We start from the raw sequence: 20,968 nt of genomic DNA, 5'->3' as shown, positions 1-20,968 counted from the left end.
GTTCTGACCTCTTGTCTATTCCTGCCTTCCTTTATCTCACCCATTGGTGGCCTTTGACAAAATAGACATTTCTGACCACTGAATTGACTATGTGGTGCAATTTAACTTAGGGATCCCCAACTCTTGATGTGTAAGCTGACAGGTCCTGTAGAGTACAGAGAGAAGATGGTTCCCATTTGCTGTACATTTGGACTTTCAGAAGGCCTTTGACAAGGTGCCAAACATGAGTCTGCTTGCCAAGTTAAGAGACCAGGGTATTACAGGAAAGTTACAAACATGGTTAGAGCATTGGCTAATTGGTAGGAGGCAACAAGTGGGAATAAAAGGATCCTTGTCTGGTTGGCTGCCAGTGACTAGTGTTGGGACCACTTCTTTTTATGCTATATATCCATAATTTAGATGATGGAACAGATGACTTTACTGCTGATACAAGGTTTGGTGGAGGGGCTGGTAGTGTTGAGGAAACAGGTAGGCTACAGAAGCACTTAGACAGATTAGGAGAATGGGCAAGAAAGCGGCAAATGAAATACAAAGTTGGAAAATGCATGGTCATGCACTTAGGTAAAAGAAATATATGAGCAGAGTATTTTCTAACTGGACAGAAAATCTAAAAATCTGAGATGCAAAGGGATTTGGGAATCCTTGTCCAGAACACCCTGAAGGTTAACTTGCAGGCTGAGTTGGTGGTAAGGAAGGCAAATGCAATGTTAGCATTCATTTCAAGAGGTGTTGAATACAAGAGCAGGGATGTGATGCTGAGGCTTTATAAGGCACTATGAAGCCTTGAGTATTGCGAACAGTTTTGGGCGCTTCATCTGAAAAAAGATGTGCTGGCATTGGAGAGGGTCCAGAGGCGGTTCACAAGGATGATTTTGTGAATGAAAGTGTTATCATATGAGGAATGTTTGATGGCTCTGGGTCTGTACTTGCTGGAACTTAGACTGAGGAGGGTGGATCTCATCGAAACCTTTCGAAAGTTAAATGGCTTTGACAGAGCAGATGTGGAAAGGATGTTTCCCATGGTGGAGGAGTCTATGACAAGAGGGCACAGCCTCAGGATAGAAGGTGTCCATTTAAAACAGAGATGTGGAGAAATTTCTTTAGCCAGTGGGTGGTGAAATTGTGGAATTTGTTACCACAGGCAGCTGAGGAGGCCAGGTCGTTAGGTGTGTTTAAGGCAGATTGATAGGTTCTTGATTGGATGTGGCATCAAAGTTTATGGGAGAAGACCGTGGAACGGGGTTAAGGGGGGGATAAAAGGATCAGTCATGATTGAATGGTGGGGCAAATGGCTTAATTCTGCTCTTTATGTCTTATGATCTTATCTCCCACATGTCTTAATTGGTTGGTGATATTTGCAGATTTCCATTCCAGAATCTATAGCATTTTGGGGAATGTCCACAACAATGACTTATTATACACTAACTTCTCAACAACCTCTTTAAAACTCTGGGGTGTAGATCATCTAGTCACTTTTTCAGCTCATTGCCTTTTGAGGCTTTCCTGTATAACACTGCACTGCTTCAGTATTTCATATTCTACTGAGTCATAGCAAGTTCTTGTAGCTGCCGACACAGGTATGATCTTGATCTTCAAGAGGTGATATTCGGACCCTCCAAAGTCAAAGTAAATTTATTATCAAAGTACACGCATGTCACCATATACTATCTTGAGATTCATTTTCTTGCAAGCATTTACAGGAAAATAAAAAAAATACAATCAAATCAATGAAAAGCTACATGTACACATCCAAGCTGGATTAGCATATATTTCTATTGACTACAGATTTGCATGAGTAACATAGAACATAGAAAATCTACAGCACAATACAGGCCCTTTGACCCACAATGCTGTGCCGAACATATACTTGCTTTAGAAATTATTGAGGGTTACCCACAGCCCTCTATTTTTCTAAGCTCCATGTACCTATCCAAGAGTCTCTTAAAGGACCCAATTGTATCCACCTCCACCACCATTGCCGGCAGCCCATTCCATGCACTCACCACTCTCTGTGTAAAAAAAATACTCCTGACATCTCCTCTGTACCTACTTCCAAGCACCTTAAAACTGTGCCCTCTCATTTTAGGCATTTCAGCCCTGGGAAAAAGCCTCTGACTATCCACATGATCAATGCCTCTCATCATCTTATATACCTCTATCAGGTCACCTCTCATCTTTTGTCACTTCAAGGAGAAAAAGCCAAGTTCACTCAACCTATTCCCATAAGGCATGCTTCCCAATCTAGGCAACATCCTTGTAAATCTCCTCTATACCCTTTCTATAGTTTCCACATTCTTCCTGTAGTGAGGTGACCAGAACTGAGCACAGTACTCCAAGTAGGGTCAGACGAGGTTCCTATATAGCTGTAACATTACCTCTTGGCTCTTGAACTCAATCCCATGGTTGATGAAGACCAATACGATGTATGCCTTCTTAACCACACAGTCAACCTGCACAGCAGCTTTGAGTGTCCTACGGATTCGGACCCCTCTGATCCTCCACACTGCTAAAAGTCTTACTATTAATTCTATATTCTGCCATCATATTTGGCCTCCCAAACTGAACCACCTCACACCTATCTGGGTTGAACTCCATTTGCCATTTCTCAGCTCAGTTTTGCATTCTACTGATGTCCTGCTGTAACCTCTGACAGCCCTCCACACTATCCACATCACATCCAACTTTGTGTCATCAGAAAATTTACTAACCCATCCTTCCGTTTCTTCATCCAGGTCATTTATAAAAATCACGAAAAGAAGGGGTCCCAGAACAGATTCCTGAGGCACACTACTGATCACCAATCTCCACGCAGAATATGATTCCTCCACAACCACTCTTTGCCTTCTGAGGGCAAGCCAATTCTGAATCCACAAAGTAATGTCCCCTTGGATCCCATGCCTCCTTACTTTCTCAATAAGCCTGCATGGGGTACCTTATCAAATGCCTTGCTGAAATCCATATACCCTACATCTACCTCTCTACCTTCAGTGTGTTTAGTCACATCCTGAAAAAATTCAATCAGGCTCGTAAGGCATGACCTGCCTTTGACAAAGCCATGCTGACTATTCCTAATCATATTATGCCTCACCAAATGTTCATAAATCCTGCCTCTTTGGATCTTCTCCATCAACTTACCAACCACTGAAGTAAGACTCACTGGTCTATAATTTCCTGGGCTACCCCTACTTCCTTTCTCGAATAAGGGAACAACATCTGCAACCCTCTGATCCTCCGAAACCTCGCCCATCTCATTGATGATGCAAAGATCATTGCCAGAGGCTCAGCAATCTCCTCTCTCGCCTCCCACAGTAGCCCAGGGTACATCTCGTCCAGTCCCAGTGACTTATCCAACTTGAGGCTTTCCAAAAGCTCTAGAATATCCTCTTTTTTTAATGTCTATAGGCTCAAACTTTTCAGTCCGTTGTAAGTCATGAGTACTGCCCCCATCACTGGGCCACACCTTAAACTTTATTTTCTTTCCTTCCACTGATATCCAATGCACATTTCATAGTGAGATAAACTTTCAATCATCAAGTGTTTGTATTCTAGGGCAATTTACTTCACCTGACTTTGGACCTGTCTCAGCTTATCTGCTGCTCCTATCCTGCTCAATGCTTCCTTCCCAGGTTCCAGTATGGCCAAATGATTGACTTTGGGCTTTAGGAATGGAAAATTGAGGGAACATACATCAGTCCTCATCAAAGGGTCATCAGTTGGAAGCTAGAGCAGCTTCAAGTTCCAGATGTCAACATCCCTGAAGATCTGTCCTGGCCCCAACACATTAATGCAATTATGAAGAAAGTATAACAGCGGTTATATTTCGCTTTGAGCTTGAGGAGATTTGGTATGTCCCAAAAGACCTTGGAAAATTTCTACATATGTACCGTGGAGAGTATTCTAACTGCATCACCATCTGGTATGAAGGCACCAATGCACAGGGTTGGAAAAAGCTGCAGAGGGTCGTAAACTCAGCCAGCTCCATCATAGGCACAAGCCTCCCCAACACTGACATTTCTTCACATAAAGAGTGGTGGATGCCTGGAAGGCACTGCCTGGGGTGGGGGTAAAGTCAGCTACATTAGAGACTTTTAAGAGACATTTAGATGGGCACATGGATGTGAAGAAAATGGAAGGATATGGCAATTATTTATTTATTTATTGAGATGCAGTACAGAATAGGCCCTTCCAATCCTTTGAGTCACACCACCCAACAACCCCAATTTAATCCCAGCTTAATCAGAGGACAATTTACAATGACCAATTACCCTACTAGCTGGTATGTCTTTGGACAGTGGGAGGAAACCAGAGCACCCAGAGAAAACCTCCGGGTAGGACATACAGACTCCTTACAGTTGACCTTAGAATTGAAACCTGAACTCTGATGCCCAGACCTGTAAGAGCGCCATGTTAACATCTACGCTACCATGGCACTCCAAGGCAGAAGTAATTAGTTTAGTTAGCCATTTGATCACTATTTTAATTGGTTCAGCACAACATTGTGGGCCGAAGGGTCTGATCCTGTGCTGTATTGTTCTGAGTTCTATGTACTGCCAGTACTACAGTACGATAAAGCTGTGAATTAGTTCCTAATAGTTACTGATGGAGGAATTCATCCAGTCTATACTTCCACGTTCTTTTGATTGACTGTAAATTATCAAAATCAGAGCGGACACAGTGCAGTGAATGGTCTGCCATCGTTATCTTTCTGCATGAAATAGTGCCGTCAGGGTTTCTACTGTTTTGAAGTCAAAATAAAAAAAATAAAATGATTAAAAATCACTGGTTTTTGAATCAGTGACCATCAGCCCAAATGGATAACACAACACAAGCACGTGCAGCTGACGCTATTTAAAGTCTGTTTGTTCTAAACATGGTGTGGTGTCTAACGGCTACACAAGTGCACACGACTAATGCTAGTAAGAAACTGTTCGGGAACAGTCACCTGTCCCAACCAAGAGACACTGTCCCAAATAAATGAAGGGAATCCCAGCTATTTTCTCTTTCTTTTGGTTTTTAAGAGTTGTCCCAAATAAGTGGTTGCCTGATTAACTGATGGTCTTACTGATCGGAACCCACTGGATGGCATATATTTCTTAAAGTAATTTATAGTATATTTTATGACATATCTTAATAATAATAAACCTGATTCTGCTTCCATTTTGTTTCTGTCATCTGTTCATAACATGCAATCATAAGCTGAGCATTGGTAACCTGGACAAGACCTGTACAATGTAAGGCAGACTCCAGTCTTCAACTCCCCCTCATTAGCATTCACTCAACCACAGCCAGACTCATCCAAAGCTCTGATGATAATATCCTATTTCTCAGTGTCCTGTTTACCCATGTCCTCTGCACCCGGTTATTTGCACTGGCACTCCAGCTGACAATGCCTTAATTTTAAATTAAGATTTATAACTCCTATCACTTGAAGTTCTCTACATCCAGCCTCGATCATAGTACCTTCTCCAACCCTACAAATTTCCAAGGTCTCTGAACTGCTCCTATCCTGGCTTGTTGTGCAAGCCCTCTCTTAATCACACCATCACTGGTAACCTCGCTTTCAGAGGCATGGGCTCAAGTTTCTAGAATTCCCTTCCCAAGATGCACTGGCCCTTGAGCTCCTTATAGTTCAAATGTGATCCAGCATGGCAACAGGTCTTTCACACCACCCCCCGCCGCCCGATTCTGCACTGATCATTAATCACCTATTTACACAAATTCATTAATTTAAAAATTCTCCCCACAGCCTCATTGACAGCACCCAGTTTCTGTTACACACCTACATACCAGAGGCAATTTAGAGTGGTAAATTATCCTCCCAAGCTACATATCTCTGGAATGGGGATGAAACCCATGTGGTCACAGAAAGAACATGCAAACTCCATACAGACAGCACTCAAGGAATCCAGGTCTCTGAGACTGTGAGGGACATGGTCGACTAGCTGCATTACTGTGCATCCAAAATAGAATCTACAACCTCACCGATTTGAATATCAAGTATATTTTGAAACATTGTATTCAGTTTTGGTCTCCAAATTTGAGGAAGGACATTCTTGTTATTGAGGGAGTGCAGCATAGGTTCATGAGGTTAATTCCCGGGATGGCGGGACTGTCATATGTTGAAAGATTGGAATGACTGGGCTTGTATACATTGGAATTTAGGATGAGAGGGGATCTGATTGAAACATATAAGATTATTAAGGGATTGGACACGCTGGAGACAGGAAACATGTTCCCGATGTTGGGGGAGTCCAGAACCAGAGGCCACAATTTAAGAATAAGGGGTAGGCCATTTAAAACGGAGTTGAGGAAGAACTTTTTCACTCAGAGAGTTGTGGATCTATGGAATGCTCTGCCTCAGAAGGCAGTGGAGGTCAATTCTCTGGATGCTTTCAAGAAAGAGTTAGATAGAGCTCTTAAAGATAGTGGAGTCAAGGGATATGGGGAGAAGGCAGGAACTGGGTATTGATTGTGGATGATCAGCCATGATCACATTGAATGGCAGTGCTGGCTTGAAGGGCCGAATGGCCTACTCCTACGCCTATTGTCTATTGTCTATTCCTGTGTACTGCATTGAAATGCTTTAGCATGTTAAAGGCATTACATAAACACAAATTGTTGATTGAATATTGCCTGAAAATTGCTCGAGGTCTAAAGTAGTTACAGATATTGCAACTCACATAAATACTGTAGATTGACAACACAACAAAACTATGGAGAAAACTGGGAGAAAAAAAAATAAATTATTTGAAAGCAAATATCCATTAGTGCTGCAGTAGAATACCTTAAGCAAGACAATGGGACAAAATAATTAAAATAAAAAGCATTTATTTTAAAGCACTATTTGCAACCTCAGGACATCTCAAAACACTTAATGGCCAATTAATTATTTTTGAGATAATGCTTTTGTAATATAACATGTCATTAATGTGAATCAGTGGGATGATATTACTATCATCATGATCACTAAAAAATTGGCTATGAAAAATAAAGTAAGACTTAATATTAATGTCCCATTACCTTTGAGGAGAAAGAAGGGAACACGAGAAAGGACTGAAGAAAATTGACAGTGATGATGTTGACATGTTTCAGTGCCTAAATGGGAATTTCAGTTCCAAACAAAAGGAAAATATATGTAGATTGAAGTGAAAAGATTCAATATTCATACTGGAAGGCCTGCAAGATATATTACAATAAGATTCACATTATTGTTGTATACAAGGGTTATATAAACACCATGGTGTTAGAACAATGTTGTTGTGTTTTCATGTGTGATGTTCACACTGTGTCAGCTGTAGAACTGCATACTCCACTGGTCTATTGCAAGTTCTCACAGCTACCTGCAGTCAGTCCAACAACTTCCACATACATATTCAACCATGTTCAGGGATTCAACTTCAGATCTGAATAAATCTGCCACAATCATCACCAACTTCATCAAGAGCTGTGTGGATGAGTCATTTCCTTTGAGAAGATACTGAGTCTTCTTTAACCAGAAACCTCGGGTGAACTAGGATATTCACATTCTTTTGAGGGCTACATCTGTAGTGCTCAAGATGGGTAATCCAGAATCCTATAAGAAGTCTGGATAAGACCTTTAAAAGGCCGTCGTGATAACAAAAATACAATTCTGTGTGAAGTTAGAGACAAAATCATATGCATGACAGTGGTGGCAGGGTTTGCATTCTTTTAGTTCCTCTAAGGAGAAACCAGTGATGCTTCACTCCTCAATGAGCTCTACATCTTTTATGCATGATTTGTAGAGGAGAATAACGATGCAAATCTCAACAGTATCTGGTGATCCTGTGATGTCTGTCTCTGAGGCAGACATCAGAACATCTTTCAAGAGGGTGAACCCTTAAAAGGTGCCAGGCCCTGACAGTGTACCTGGACAGGTACTTATAATCTGTGCTTACCAACAGGGTGTTCATGGACATCTTGAACCTCTCACTACTGCAGGTGGAGATTCCCACCTGGTTCAAATAGGCAGCCATTGTACTGATGCCCAACAGGGTGAGGTGCATCAATGACTGTTAACTGGCATCACTCACACCTACTATGAATACTATGGCTAGAATTAACTTCTGCCTGAGAAAAGACCTGAACCTACTGCAAATCCCTTACAGGTGAACACAGCAGATGCAATCTCACTATCTCTCCATTCGGCTTTAGCGTACTTAGGCAACAACAAAACATACATCAGGCTGCTGTTTATTGATTACACCTCAGTGATTAACATCGTCATCCCTCAGTACTAATCAATAAACTTCAAAACCTGAGCTTCTTTAACTCTCTCTGAAACTGGATCCTTCACTTCCTAATCAGGAGATCACAGTCAATGTGGATTGGTAAGAACATCTCGCTGACAATTCACATGGGTCCACTTCAAGGATCTATGCTTAGCCCACAGCTCTGCTCTACTTAACACTCATGACCGTGGCTAGGCACTGCTCCGATGCCATTTATAAAATTGTTGATGCTACACTGTTGTTGGTAGAATCTCAGATGGCGACAAGGAGGAATACAGGAATGAGGTAGATCAGCTGGATGAGTGGTGTTGCTGTAACAACCTCACACTCAATGTTAGCAAGACCAAGGAACTGATTATGGACTTGTGAATGGGAAGTCGGATAACATACCAATCCTCACTGAAGGATCAGTGATAGAGAGGGTGAGCAGCTTCAAATTGCTGGGTGTCAGCATCTTGGAGGATCTATCTTGGGCCCAATACTGTTACGTACTCGTGACACATGACAGTGGTGCCCTTGTCACGTGACTGGGGTTGAGCTATACTGGACTTGAGGTGATGGTCTTGTGATGGTGGAATGACATCATTTTCCCGCCAGTAGAGATCATGTGATAGGTTTTTTTTACAGGTTATAAAAGGTAGACCCCACCCTCTGAGGAGGGGCAGTTCGTGGCTGGATTTGCCAGGTTGACTTGCGTGTTTTAAGTGATGACACAGTTTAGTTGAAGGATGAAGTTTTTATTTAATGCCTAAAGTTTAAGAGGTCATTGCCAGCAGGTTCTTTACGATTCTGCTAGTTCGAGACAGTGGAGAGTGAAGATTGGAAGTTCGGAAGTTAAAGATCGAGGAGAATTGCCTTCTATGGTGAAACGGGGGCGACCTTTGTTTGATCCTTATTTGGAAGGATTTCGTTGACTATCTTCGTGTTAATCCCTAGGTTTAACCAGAAAGGATTGAGGATAGTGTGGAAGGAAAGGTCAGTGCCTTTAAGCCGTTCTGTTTCGTGAATTCTTCATGGGAAGTTCGACGTTGGGGATCGAAGCCAAGCGACGTGAAAGAGAATTTAAATCGTCCTGTAAAGTCTCACCTTTTAAATGGACTGTGAGCATATCGAACTTTTGGCAATGCCACTTTTAAGAACTGTTTTTGCAATATCACTTTAAGAACTGTTTGGGCTGCCGCTCAGCAGCTGTTTCCGGTTACGTTAGTGTTTGTTTACTTTTGGGGGGTTTGTTTTCTGTGTTTAATAAACGTGTTGTTTGTTATAAAAAACCCTTGCCGAACTCATATATTTATTGTTGCTTGAATACGTAACAATACATTGATGCACTCATGAAGAAGACATATCAGAAGCCCTCACGAGGACATCTGCAGATGCTGGAAATTCAAGCAACACACACAAAATGCTGATGGAACACAGCAGGCCAGGCAGCATCTATAGGGAGAAGCACTGTCGACGTTTCGGGCCGAGACCCTTCATTCCATCAGCATTTTGTGTGTGTTGCTTGATATCAGAAGCCCTACTTCATTAGGAGTATGGAGAGATTTAGTATGTCACCAGAGTCTAGCAAATTTCTATAGATCTGTGGTGGACAACATTCAGTCTGGCTGTATTGCTGCCTGGTATGGACTCTCCCTGTACAGGATCAGAAGAAACTGCAGAGGGTTTTAGACTCAGTCATGTCTATCATGGGCTCAACCCTACCCATCATTAAGGACATCTTGAAGAGGTGGTATCTCAAGAAAGTGGCATTCATCATTAAGGACGTTCACCACCCAGTTTATGCCTTCTTCACATCACTACCATTGAAGAAGAGTTACATGAGCCTGAAGACCCAAACTCAATGTTTTAGGAAGAGCTTCTTCTCCTCTGCCACCAGTTTTCTGAACAGTTCATAAACCCATGAACACTACCTTGCTATTTATCTTTTGCACTATTTATTTTTGTAACTTACAATAATTTTTATATCTTGCACAGTACTACTGCAACAAAACAACAAATTTCATGACATGCATGAGTGATATTGATTCAGATTCTGATTTTGAATAGAGAAAAAGGGGAATATCAAGGTAATGTTCATCAGCTGATGATGAAGATGAAGATGTTCATCCCAAAGAAGAACTATTCTAAAGGGAGAGTGAGACAATCATGACTGATAAGGGAAGTTGAAAAAAAAAGTGTAAAAGCAAAATGGAGGGCATACAATATAGCAAAAATCAGTGGTATGCTAAAGGACTAGGAATCTTTATAAAAACTAACTGAAGGCAACTAAAATTTAGCTCTCGAGGACCAAATTTGTGGAGGGATCACAGGCTGTTGCAAGAAACATATGGTTGTGATAGTAAGTGATTTGAACTTAAATAGATGTTTTTGCATTTGTATTTACTTGGGAGAGGGACACAGAGTCTATAGAGGTGTGGCAAAACAGCAGTGAGGTCATGGACTATATACAGATTACAGAGGAGGAGGTGTTTGCTGAAGAGGCAAATTAGGGTGGGCAAATTAGGGCATGACAAGGTGTTCCCATCAGACCTCGTGGAATGCTAGTGCAGTAATTGCTGGGGCCCTAGCAAAAATACTTAAACTGTCCTTAGCAGCAGATGTAGTACCAAAGGTTTGGAGGATAGCTAATGTTATTCCATTGTTTAAAAGAGGCTCTAAGAATAAGCTGGGAAAATACTGGATGGTGAGCCTGACATCAGCAGTGGGTAAGTTATTCTAAGGGACCAGTTATACAGAATATGTATTTAGATAGATAGGGACTGATTGGTGATAGTCAACATGGTCTTGTGCATGGTAGGTCATGTCTAACTAATCTTATGGATCTTTTTGAAGAAGTTACCAGGGAAGTTGATAAAGGCAAAGCAGTGGATGTTGTCTCTATGGACCTTAGCAAGGCCCTTGATGAGGCCCGCATGGGAGGTTGGTCAAGAAGGTTCAGGATGAAGTAGTAAATTGGATTAGACATTGGCTTTACAGGAGAAGCCAGAGTGTGATTGTAGATGGTTGCCTCTCTGACTGGAGGCCAGTGATTAGCCAGTGATATGCTGCAGGGATCAGTGCTGGATCTGTTGTCGTTGGTTAGCTATATCAATGATCTGGATGATGATGATGCAATAAACTTGAGCAGCAAATTTGTGGATGACACCAAGATTGGGGACATAGTAACAGTGAGGAAGACTATCAACGCTAGCCACAGAGTCTGGAACAGCTGCAAAAAAATTCTGATAAATGGCAAATGGAACTTAATGTAGACATGTTGCACTTTTGGAGGACAAACTGTGAGTGTTAGGGCACTGAGGTGTACAGTAGAACAGAGGGATCTGGGAATACAGATCCATAATTCCTTAAAAGTGGCATCACATGTAGATAGGGTCATAAACTGAGCTCTTGGCACGCTGGCCTTCATAGATCAAAGTATTGAGTACAGGAGTTGGGATGTTATGTTGTAGTTGTATATGTTTTTGGTGAGGCCTAATTTGGAGTACTGTGTGCAAGTCTGGTCACCTATCTACAGGAAATATATCAATAAGATTGAAAGAATGCAGCAAAATTTTACAAGGATGTTGCCAGGATTTGAGGACCTGAGTTATGGGGACAGGTTGAATAGGTTAGGACTTTATTTCCTGGAGCATAGGAAAATGAGGGGAGACTTGATCGAGGTATATAAAATTCTGAAGGGTATTAAAAGGGTAAATGCAAACAGGCTTTTCCCTTTGAGGTTGGGTGAGACTATTCTAGAGGTCATGGGTTAAGGGTGAAAGGTGAAATGTCTAAGGGAACATGAGGGGGGACTTCTTCACTCAGAGAGTGGTGAGTATTGAACGAGCTGCCAGGCAGAAGTTGGGATACAGGTTCATCGTCAACATTTAAGAGAAATTGTGTAGGTACATGGATGGGAGGGACATGGAGGGCTGTGGTCCAGGTGCAGGTCGATAGGAATAGGCAGAGTAATAGTTCTGCATGGACTAGATGAGCTGGTGGGCCCGTTTTTGTGCAATAGAGTTCTATGACTTTAAAAAAGCAATAAAGAGACAAAAATGAAATATGAAGGCAAGCTAGCCAATAATAGAAAAGAGGATACCAAAAGTTTTTTCAGATATATAAACGATAAAAGCGAGGCAAGGATGGACATCAGAGTGCTGAAAAATGTTGCTAGAGTGGTAGAAATGGAAGACAAGGAAATGACGGAAGAACTGAGATGTGGAGGAACATCTTCAGCCAAATGGTGGTAAATCTGAGGAATTCATTGTCATTGTGAAGGTCAAGAGATTGGGTATATTTAAAGCAGTGGTTGATAGGCTCTTGATTAGTAAGGGCATCAAAGGATAGAGTTGAGAGGGAAAATAAATCACCCATGGTGAAATGGCAGAGCTGACGATGGGCTGAATGGCCTAGTTCTGCTCCTATGTCTTATGGCAGACATGCATGTCATTCATCAGATTGCTTGACTTACGAAGGTAGGTGTGAGAGTCGAAAGTGAGAAAGACAACAAGGAGGACCAGGTAGGCAAGGTTCAGACAATTTTGAGAAAAGAATGGCACTCCTTAAGCATGATTGTTGTTTCAAGGCCAAAGAAAGGGTCATCCGAGCGTTGGATCATGCAGTGTGTGAAAAATAGTTTCAATTCATTCGTCCAAATTCATTAGTTGGGACTGTTAGATTAGCTGTGTAAAGAAACTGTTCTCTCATTAATTTAGATCATCATTAAATACAAGTCCCAGAGATAATGCAATTTGCCCTGACTGCTGCAATAAATATTCAAAAGCATGAGCTGAATTTAAAAACACAAAATGCATTAATGAAGTAAAATTAGGATTCACCCTAATCAATATTTTAGTTCAACATTGATCCTTTGAGGTAGAACGTAGTTTTTCCTCCTCAAAATATACATATGTTGCTGTCCATATATTATATCCTACACAATCAGTGTTAAATACAGGGCACTGAGGGAGTACATAATATACAGAAGATGAATCACATGGGAAAGAATCTGCAAACCCAGGCCTGAAAGAGAACTTGCACAGCTTGATAGCAGCTTGTTTTGATGTGTTCAGAGGCAGACATCTTATTCCCGAAGGAGAGCAGTAGTTTTGGACTGAGTTGCAGCAGATGATAACAAATTTAGAGGTTATTATCTGGCCCTTGATTAACTGGGAGTCCATTGCTCGTCTACTCTGAAGAAGTGAGACAATTCCAGTATTTGACTAGACCTGGTGATGAAGTTCTCCCACAGCTCTTCATTAGCATTCAGCATCAAAATGATGCTTCTTACAGCGTTTTGGTTGTTTAAAACAAAGGATAGGTTGGGTCTGAAAAAGACATGTATCATCAATGAATCAGAATAAAAATGAATTATAGTATTTAAGTAATTTAAATACTATGTCATTTAAAGTAAAATTGGATGGGTATATGGACAGGAAAGGAATGGAGGGTTATGGGCTGTGCGGGTCAGTGGGACTAGGTGAGAGCAAGCACTCGGCATGGACTAGAAGGGCCAAGATGACCTGTTTCTGTGCTGTAATTGTTATATGGTTATAATTTATAGCCAAGTCTATAAGTTTAAAATAAAACATGTCAATTACAATTATACCTATTTCACTGCTATTCTTTGCAAACTTTTATACTTTAATTCAGTGTTAGAGCTAATTTAGTGACACTGATACTGAACAAAGTTGCTGGATTAGAAACCGTAAGCAAGGGCAAAGATCTGTGCTACAAGTGATGACCAGAAGTACACAAAGTTGGCACTCATAACTTCCCAGGATATAGCTGGTATACTGGGTTCACAATACCAGCCTGAAGCGGGGAACAGTTTTGGAGAGGACGGAGAACATGGTCCGTGTAGTCATTGGAATATAATGACCTTGACTTGTGTCCTTAGTCCGAGGAATGTCTTTTTTACAGCCAGTACCATACGCTTCAGTGTTCAGGTAAGAAAAATGTCCATTTCTGCAGATCAGGAAACTAACGGCCAACTGTCTGTTCCATGCTGACTGCAGTCCTTAAACATCTTGAGCTCTTCCCGGTCTGTATGGGAGGAAATCTTAATGCTTGCTACAGATAGGTGAACTTCTAAATTGCTTCAAACCTTGAAACAAAAACAACTAACATGTCTGCTGCTTCTTCCTGTTTTAATTCTCCTTAAGGTTAAGGATGACTTACATCCACTCTGGTCCCATGGGGACTCAGGTAGCTAATGAGGTCAATATGAGACATGCACACTCTGCCATGGTTGGCAGGAGATACCTGGCAAGGCAGGCAGCTGGGGTGGTTGAGAAGTTTTCACTGGACTGAACTAACACATCTACCCACACAAATCTTCCACATTGAAGAATCCAGTCTCTGTTTTGTTTAAGCTTAAGTACAAAAGCTTGCATTATAACTTTTATAGATGTGTAGTGGAGAGTATATTGACTAGCTACATCACAGCCTGGTATGGAAACACAGATGCCCATTGCATCACTGAGCACATCTACATGAAACGTTGTTGCAGGATAGATATATCCATTACCAGAGATCTCCACTACCCAGGACAAGCTTTTTACTCACTACTGCCATCAAAATAATGGTACAGGAGTCTTAGGACTCACACCACCAGGTTCAGGAATAGTTATTACCTCTCAACCATCAGGCTCTTGAATCAAAGGGGAAACTTCACTAAACTTCACTTCAGCATTGAAATGTGCCCACAACCTATGGACTTAATTTCAAGGACTCATCATCTCAAGTTAATTATATTCATTGCTTATTTATTAATTATTATTATTATTTCTTTCTTTTTGAACAGTTTGCTGCCTTTTGCACACTGGTTGAATGTCCAAGTTGGTATGGTCTTTCATTGACTCTGTAATGGTTATTATTCTATTTTGGATTTAGTGAGTATGCCCACAAGAAAATGAATCTTAGTGTTGTATATGGTGAGATATATGTACTTTGATGATGAATTTACTTTGAACGTTTATAATTAGATTGAGATAATGCTAATGTTAGCCAGTGATCAATGATCAGTGCTCAATTTTTGCCACTGCCTGCAAGGAATTTGTCTGTTTTCCCTGTGACTGTGTGGGTTTCCTCCAGGAGCGCCAATTTCTTCCCACATTCCAAAGACATACCAGTTGGTGTAAGTAAGTTATGGGCATGATATGTTGGCACTGGAAGCGTGGTGGCTCTTGTGGGCTGCCCAGCAGAATCCTTGTTGATTTGATTTGACACAACAACATATTTCACTGTTTCGAGGTGCATGTGACAGATGAAGCTAATCTTTAATCTTAACCTTTTATGCTTCTCTTCTGTAATCAAGAACTCTTATGATGAAGATAGCTACCCTATATATCAAGAAATTGTTGATCTTTACACATGAGTTTTCACAGCAGGTTTCAAGCAGATTATCTAATTGTATCGACACCACAGCCCTGTCCGACTTTCTTTTTATCAGGTAAGCATTTTAGTGGACAATGATCTGGAAGTCCAAGGTGCTTTGTTGTCCCATTTGCCCACAATTACTGTAATGAACTGCAGAGGTCCCGCTGCTAACTCAGCACAACTTTGTTTGGGAATGGTTCCTCCTGTGAAATCTTGCAGCACTCCACACATAGTGACCAATTACCAATGAACAGAAACTAGTCTGTGTCTGTATTGCCAGCAGCACTTTTAAAAAAGGCAGCAATATATCAGCTCAAGTGAAGCAAAGTCTATGCAACTTTGTTCCAGTGGTTACAGCTGGCTCATCCTAGTAACAATGCTTCAAACCACAAAGCAAACTGAAAGGGAAAAATAAGTTTAAATCTTCACTGCAAATTGAAAGAGATTTTTTTAAAGAAGTAACTAAAGTTTAGATTGAGGAAAACCTATTGATGTTATGTAAATTGAGTTCCAGAAAGGGCAAAAAGTCCCTTATACGAGACTGTTAACTAAAGCTGAAAATTATGAAGTTGAAGGCAAATTATTGATCCTGCTTGGAAATTGACTGAGCAGAGTGTAGAGAGATCTTGCGCAGGCACCCACACTGCCAGAATGAGATTTATGCAGCCCAGCAATTAGCTGTGCTGCTGCCACAGATATTTATTATTTTAATAAATGAGGCAAGATACAACAAAAAAGTCAGGCGTTCAGATTCGCCAATGAGTCAGTGATAAGCACTATAATGGAAGCATTAAATTAGAAGGAGCATATTGATGGACTAAGAACATGGGTAAAATTAGCAATTATACAGGAATTTCAAAGTAGATGTTTCTGACACAATCTATTTTAGAGCTGAGAAAGACTGTATATTCTGCATGGAATCAGAATCAGGTCTGTTATCACTGACAATGTCGTGAAAATTGTTTTGCAGTAGCAGGACAGTGCAATACATAGGTAGTGTTCATGGGTTCATGAACTGTTCGGAAATCTGATGCTGGAGCAGAATAAACTGTTCCTAAAATGTTGAGTGTGTGTCTTCAGGCTCCTGCACCTCCTCCCAGATGGTAGTGATGAGAAGGGGGCAAGTCCTGTGTGGTGGGGGTCCATAATGATGGATGCCACCTTTTCAAGCAGATGGAAGATGTGGAAGGGCAGAAAGACTAGGGTCTAGATCTAAAGCCGACAAATACCGTATATCATGAGCCAGTACAATATATAATCAGATTGGCAAATGGAATGTTGGCTTCATAGCTTGAGTAGAAAAGGACATGAGCACTCTGAGCAATTCCAACCTTAACAAGGATAGCACTAGAGGGCTGCAGTGCACATTTATCAGATGAATAGCTGGAAGTTAAGAGTTAAATTTTGAGAGGTGGTTACATAAATTAGAGATGCATTTCCTGAAATTTAGATACTTAAGGGGTAAGTTCAAATAAAATTTTCAAACTGTGACGGGCAAACAGTACAGCACAGGAACAAATCCTTCACCCCACAATCACCAGAAAATCAGTTGATGAAGGGTCTCAGCTCAAAACTCCATAGATGCTGCCTGACCTGCTGATCTCCTCCAGCATTTTTTGTATGTTGCTTCACTCCATAATGTTCAGCCAAACTGATTAGTAATCAAGTGCCCAACTAATCATTCTCCTGCACAATGTCCCTCTTCCTCCATCTCCTGCATTCATATCTGATAGCCTATTGAATGCTTTTATTGTACTTGCTTCCACCACCACCTCATGCACAACATTCCAGGCTCCCTCCATATTTTGTGTTAAAAAAAATTTGCCCCGCAGTCCTCCTTTGAAATTACTTTCTTTCATATTAAATTCATGTCCACTGGTATTAGATATTTTACCTGTGGGAAAATTACACTGGTTGTCTGTTTACTCTATCCACAAATGCCTCTCATAACCTCACAAACCTCTGAAAGATCTCCGCTAAAACACTGCCACTCCAGAAAAAAAACAACCTAAATTTATCCAACTCTCCTGATAGGTCATGCCCTCTAATCCAGGCAGCATCGTCATAAACCTCTTCTAAAGTTTTATAAAGCTGCAACATAACTTTCTGAATTTTGATCAGTTCTTTGACTAATAAAGGCGAGCATGTCTTCTGCCTTGCTTTTCCCATGCTATCAAACTGTGTCACCATTTCCATGGAGCTATGGACTTGGACCCCAAGACTGCACATCAATATTGATAAGGGTCCTGCTATTAATGGTGCACTGTCTCTTACATTAGATCTCCCTAAGTGCATTTGGTTAGAGACCATTGTTTATTTATTGAGATACCTAGTGCAATAGGCCCTTCTGGCTATGCGGCTCAGCAATCCTCTAATTTAACCATAGCCTAGTCATGGGATAAGTTGGTAGGTCTTTGAACTGTAGGAAGAAACTTGACCACTCAGAGAAAACCCACAGGGGGAAGTACAAGCTCCTTACAGGCAGTGGTGGGAATTGAACTTAGGTCACTGATGCCGTAAAGCTTTGTGCTAACCACTACACTACTATGCTGCCCTTCTGTTTGGTGAATATACAACTTGGAGGGGTCATATGCAGGATTGTTGAAACTTGGAGTTCTCTTTTTAAATTTAGCAATCAGTGCCAATGTTTCCTTTTCAAGGTTTTATTCTGACCACATCTTGAAAGTTTCCATTGAATCCGTTTCCACTGCCCATTCGAACAAAACACTTCAGATTGTAACAATTCACTATTTAAAAGAAAAATAAATTTTCCTTTATCTCCCTCTGGTTCTGCAGCCAATGTTCCTAAATCTGTGGTTACTGACCTTTCTGCCAATAGTGTTGCAGCTGGAGACAATGCCAACACCCTAAGGATCGATTAGTTGATGCAGTCACATCACTGATAAACAATTCAATCCATCAATGAAGATTCTTCCCATTGTCTTGTGGCAGGATGAGCAATGTAACCTTTGTGGATGAATTACATCAGAAAAGGAATATTGTCTATACTCTGGCTTCAAGGACAATTTATAGACACTTCTGTCTGTCTGTCTGCCTCTCTCTTATTTGTGTGCTCTCCATTTCAAGCAGAACAGAGTGATCTGTACTTTGTTAATTAGAGTTAGTAAGGTTTATTACTTTCATTTTGGAGTATTGTCTTGATAACTGCATATCGTGCAAATGTGCAAAGTAATCCCGCTGATAGAGGGACAGTCTTCCTTGGGTTGATAAACATGTTATTTCAGTTCATCTCCTGCAAAGAGTGGCCAATTCACAAGGGGATACATGCCACATTTCATTAGCCAACATATAGAACAAGGATTCTCAGTTACAATTGCTGGGCTTTGTTAATGCTTAACCAGACAGCTGACAGAAATTGATGTGGTCTGCATTTTAGGCTTCTAATGCTCATTTATGTAATGATTGGTGGCACAAAATCCAGGAGAATAACTGGTATTCTTTAAAAAAAAATGAACTATGGCAGATCTACAAGAGCCAAGTTCAGATATGTCTGAATGGCTGATGAGTCAATGAGCTTTTGTTGGTCAGTACTGACTCTTGGAAAGGATTTGCATTATTGTGTAAGTCCAACATATTGCTTGGTGCAATTGGTCTGTTCTCCAGTCCTAACCATTGTCAATGCATCTTAATTACTAATAAAATAATTAATAATAATTACTTAAATCCTCATATCCATGTGACCCCTTTCATGCATACAATTTACCAGCCACTTATTGTACAAAGCAACACACACAAAATGCTGGAGGAACTCAACAGATCAGGCAGCATCTACGAAGTGGAATACACAGTCAATGTTTTCGGCCAAGATGTATCTGTGTGTGTAGCTGTGGATTTCCAGCATTGCAATATCTCTTGTGTTTATTATTTAATGTACAGATAAGTAATTGGCAGAGTTACAACCTAATCTGCATTCTTTGATTGGGATATCATTAGCACTTCCGAACTGGGCCAGATATCAGAACAGTAAATAATGTGCACTCACTCAGCCAGGTAAATTACCTTAGAATTTTGGGTGGAGTGTTAATTGCTTATGTTAGGTCCATCCTCCAGCACCATCTCAGTAATATCTGATAGCGCTTTTCTATAACAAGGCAATTACAAGTTGGCAGGTTCATAGTTAAGAGATGCTTTGGACTTTGTAATTTACCACATACAATATCAACCACTATTCGCTTTCTAATTGTCTTGCCAGGGACATCATTTTAAATTTGAATTGGAGAGAAGGAGTATTAGCCCCAGAACAAGCAGACTGTGTGGTTTGATCTTACCCCGCAGCCTAGTCCACTCTGCAGCAGGCATTCGATTCTGCGCAGGTCTCCATCAGGTAGCAGGCCAGCTCCACAGCCTGGTTTTGGGCACAGTACTCCCCCCATCTGCAGCACACATTCTTCTGCTCCATAATGCTGGTAACGGTTGTACTACAAATGGAAAATATTCAGCCATTAAATCACAATAGCACCCTAATTTGACATAACCAGTAGACATTAACATACAGAGTATGAGGATTGAATCGCTACCATCCAGGCTGTTACTAAGAGCACGGAAATGCTGTACAATGACCCTCTGCTCAGTCACAATCAGCCTTCAATACCACTTGTATTAATTATTTTAGAATTCAAGAAGAATGAAACAAAACAACTTACATGTAGATACCAACAACAACACACACAAAACGCTGGTGGAACACAGCAGGCCAGGCAGCATCTATAAGGAGAAGCACTATCGACGTTTCGGGCCGAGACCCTTCGTCAGGACTAACCAAAGTCAGGACTTCGTCAGGTTAGTCCTGACGAAGGGTCTCGGCCTGAAATGTCAACAGTGCTTCTCCTTATGGATGCTGCCTGGCCTGCTGTGTTCCACCAGCATTTTGTGTGTGGTTGTTTGAATTTCCAGCATCTGCAGATTTCCTCGTGTTTACATGTAGATACCACTTTTTTTTTAAAAAGGAGTAATTGCCTTTTATAACGTTTCTACTGCAACTGCTCTTGAACATTTTGTTCCCTTCCCTCCTCCTTCCAAAACGAGAACTGTTTGTGACATTTCAGCCTTTTACTCCAACGACAGCAAATGCAGCACGTGTCCTTTTAACCTTCTTCCTGCCCAACATCCAAACAGAACAGAGTTAGTTGGACTTCTCTCAGTTATTCCACTGTTTTTCACTGTTTAGTCTTCCACACTAAAGGAGACCACATGCAGATTGGTGCAACATTTGGAAGAAGCTCCATTCACTCTGCAAGAACAGACAAAACTTTATTCCACTCCCATTCTGGTCTGGTTTCCTACCCTGTATACCAAATTAAGTTCAATGTAAGAAACACATTATGTACGGCCTT

At 41.0% G+C, this 20,968-nt stretch overlaps 1 protein-coding gene across 4 annotated transcripts in view; it reads right to left on the bottom strand.

Moving 5' to 3' along the window:
* prkn (parkin RBR E3 ubiquitin protein ligase) overlaps positions 1-20,968 on the bottom strand; it is a 1,175,275-nt gene that overhangs the window by 180,335 nt on the left and 973,972 nt on the right. For all 4 annotated transcript variants that reach the window (XM_059986467.1, XM_059986469.1, XM_059986470.1 and 1 more), the window contains one exon: positions 19,904-20,053. In XM_059986467.1, the coding sequence (XP_059842450.1) occupies positions 19,904-20,053 (150 nt within the window). The remainder of the gene's footprint in view (positions 1-19,903; positions 20,054-20,968) is intronic.

The sequence above is a fragment of the Hypanus sabinus genome, chromosome 12 (genome assembly GCF_030144855.1).
Source record: "Hypanus sabinus isolate sHypSab1 chromosome 12, sHypSab1.hap1, whole genome shotgun sequence".
Classification (NCBI taxonomy): Eukaryota; Metazoa; Chordata; class Chondrichthyes; order Myliobatiformes; family Dasyatidae; genus Hypanus; species Hypanus sabinus.
The sequence above is the reverse complement of the archived record's forward strand: the minus strand, read 5'-3'. Positions and strand labels throughout refer to the sequence as shown.